Consider the following 2,967-nt stretch of genomic DNA (forward strand, 5'->3'; position numbering starts at 1 on the left):
CACAGCTAGGAGAATGTAGAGTTAGGAGTCATGCCCAAGGACTCTTATTGGTGTAGTGTGATAGGCTCTCCTGGCCAGGGAATCAAACCCTAGTCCACCAGGTGGGGTAGTTAGCTGCTATGCTATACAAACAGCTACATGATCCCTTAGAATTAAACAAGCCCCCCAACTCAACGACAGTGCATCCATGCTCCCAAGAAAAGCCACAAATCCTTCTGGTCCAGAGGATATGAGGAAATATGGACCCAAATGGCAAATCGGACATAATTTATATAATCTGATGTTATTTCTATGGTTTGTTTTGTTGCAGGTAAAATTCACTGGAACCTTTACTGACGCAGGAGCCCTCTGTCATGTCTGTAAATGTCTGATATAGCAGAGCTTTGATTGAGCCTAACATCACTGAGTGACAACTGCCATAATTACATTATCCTGCCTTCTTATGTTAAACTAATCCTGTCCAAATAGTCCTGAGATCCAGTCATCCAGGTTATTGACAGGCACATGAAAAAGACTTATACATGTTTTGACACTAATCTTGGGAGTTACATCTGTTAATTAACCAACCACAACATAATGGCCTCTAGTAGGAGAGCCATTAGCCGGTTTCAGCACAGGAGGCGTGGCGTTGTCACCTTGGTTTGGCCCATAACTACAACCACTACTGCTAGACTCAGTATGGACGACCAGCCAACTGCAGCATGGAAGGTGTGGCTTGTCTCAATACAACCATAAGTTGTTATTTAGATATATATTTATGTGTTTACTTATTTAGATTTTGGAAAAGCTACCAGATTGGATTGACCTATTTAAGCCCTACACCTTGCCCATTAGTCAAGAAACAGGCCAAAACCTTCATGCGACTATCTCGGCTCTAGGCTCAAACAACATATTTGTTACCATTTAATGTAAAGACTGTAAAGTAATAAAGCTATAAGACATCTGATTCCATTCACCAACACTGTAAACACCTCTGGCTCTTTAAGGGCCCCATTCACACCTGGCTTTGACATTCGTCTCGGGTGATCTGATCACAAATGATTGTCAAAATGAATAGCCGCTCACACCTGGCATTTCCACATACCACCTGTGATCGGATATTCCACGTCATTTCCGCTGGAGGAGGGACATGATGCTCGTTAATAATTAATAAATAATTATTCATCAAGATGAGGCACCTAGTTTCACTTGCACCCAAGACACAACGTTACCTAACTTGTACTAACAGCTAGACAATGTGGTCTCTTGGTTATTATGTATGTTCCAGCTGGGGCAGTGATGCAGTTGATGTGGACAGGGCTTTGCTGTTGGGGATGCATCGAGACACTTTGGCGTTCATGCTACAAGGATAATGTGGTCATATGTGTCTCTGACCACCTCCGAATGAGGTCTGAGTGATCGGATTACGATGGGTCCTCGAGTCGCACTGTAACACGTTCACACCTGGACTTTGAGCTGGCCACTTATGATCAGATCACCCAGGAAGCATGCTAATGCCAGGTGTGAACAGGGCCTAGAATGCAGGATTTCACACCGAACCACTTGCAATGACCCTGTTTATTTCTCACTGATTGAATTATGCAGAAATTTGGACCCATGTAATCACAATAAGTGGCTTTTTTCTGTAGCTTTACTTCTGCATGGAGTTTAGTTCTGCTACCCTTTTCATCAATTCTTCTCAACCAGATTAAAATACTCAGTAGTGTGTGTTACTTAATGAAGAGCCAACACAAAGCAATCGCCTTAAACCCCTTTATTGTTCTACGTTAGCACGTGATGTCATCTCAAAGGGGAGGGGGGGGACGAAGAGTGGTGATTTCCCCGAAGGCCTGTTTCTCAGATATCCTAGAGTTTTTTTACTGGGAGGGCATGATGGCCTTGGTCTGGTCAACCATAAACCTGAGGGCGTCCTCGACCTGGGTCTGCACCAGGTCGGTGTAGGGGGCGATCTGGGCCTGCAGAGAAGCAGCCAGGGGCTTGATCTGATCGTCGATGTTGGAAAGCTTCAGCTGTTCCTGGAGCTTCTCGATCATGGGCTGGATCTGGGATCTGCTCTGCTCAACGTAAGACCTGGAGAATCAGACGCCACAGTTAAGCGTGGCACTCATGCCTGACATGGTGTGGTTCTCTAACAGTGCAAATTGAAGGGATCCCATGTCATTTGTGATGAACGTTATTAGATACGTTTTATAGAAATTGATTGAAAATTTGGAGGCAATAAATGTCCACAAGAAATACCGTCTAGACTATGACTTCATTCTACATTAAAGGGGCACTCCACCCAAAATAACAAAATGCAACTATTTGCTTCCTCCGTTGTAAACATGCCTACTTGCTCACTACAGTGGTTTGCAGTCGTCTTCAGAGTGAGATTTTCCAGTTTAAAGACTAGATAGACCCACTGCTGATGATGTATCTTGAAGGTGGGAGGGGATTATGAAGAAATAGAACTGCTTTAGAGTGGATCTGTTTAACATGTTTCTTTTATGCTAGCTGGCTACGCTATGTTACTGCTAGGAAGTTGAATATCATGTCTGTATTTTTGGCCTCAGCATCAGTGGCTATGCTATGATGCATTCTGGGTACTGTAGGCCAAAAACACAGCAAGCATATCAATTCATGAACTCTGTCAAACCATTAATTCAATGAAATGTCATAAAAACAGTCCTGGTCTAAAACTTACTTGGCCATGTTGGCCAGCTCAGGGCCCTCAACGGTCTTCAGGGCATCGACAAGGCCCTGGAAGTACTGGCCCACCTTCTGTAACTCCTCGGGCACTTCTCTCTTGACCAGGCTGGCAGACTCTGAGCCTGTGATACAAAGAACAACCTTTGTCAATTGTTCCTTATTAAAATGTTGATTATAACATTTTATAACGTCCAACTACATGATTCCATGTGTTAGCATGACAAGAGTCTTACCAATGGCCAGCACAACAACAAGGGCAGCGATGAGGGCGAACTTCAT

The 2,967-nt window shown here is 43.9% G+C and overlaps 1 protein-coding gene across 1 annotated transcript; it reads right to left on the minus strand.

The window, feature by feature from the left end:
- Positions 1-1,783: 1,783 nt before the first annotated feature.
- LOC140557247 (apolipoprotein A-II-like) lies at positions 1,784-2,967 on the minus strand. The gene is made up of 3 exons (XM_072681559.1): positions 2,922-2,967; positions 2,684-2,810; positions 1,784-2,070 (listed from the first exon to the last, which is right to left on the minus strand). The coding sequence occupies exons 1-3, from the start codon at positions 2,965-2,967 to the stop codon at positions 1,857-1,859; spliced, it is 387 nt and encodes a 128-aa protein (XP_072537660.1). The 3' UTR covers positions 1,784-1,856.

The sequence above is a fragment of the Salminus brasiliensis genome, chromosome 1, assembly GCF_030463535.1.
Source record: "Salminus brasiliensis chromosome 1, fSalBra1.hap2, whole genome shotgun sequence".
Lineage (NCBI taxonomy): Eukaryota > Metazoa > Chordata > Actinopteri > Characiformes > Bryconidae > Salminus > Salminus brasiliensis.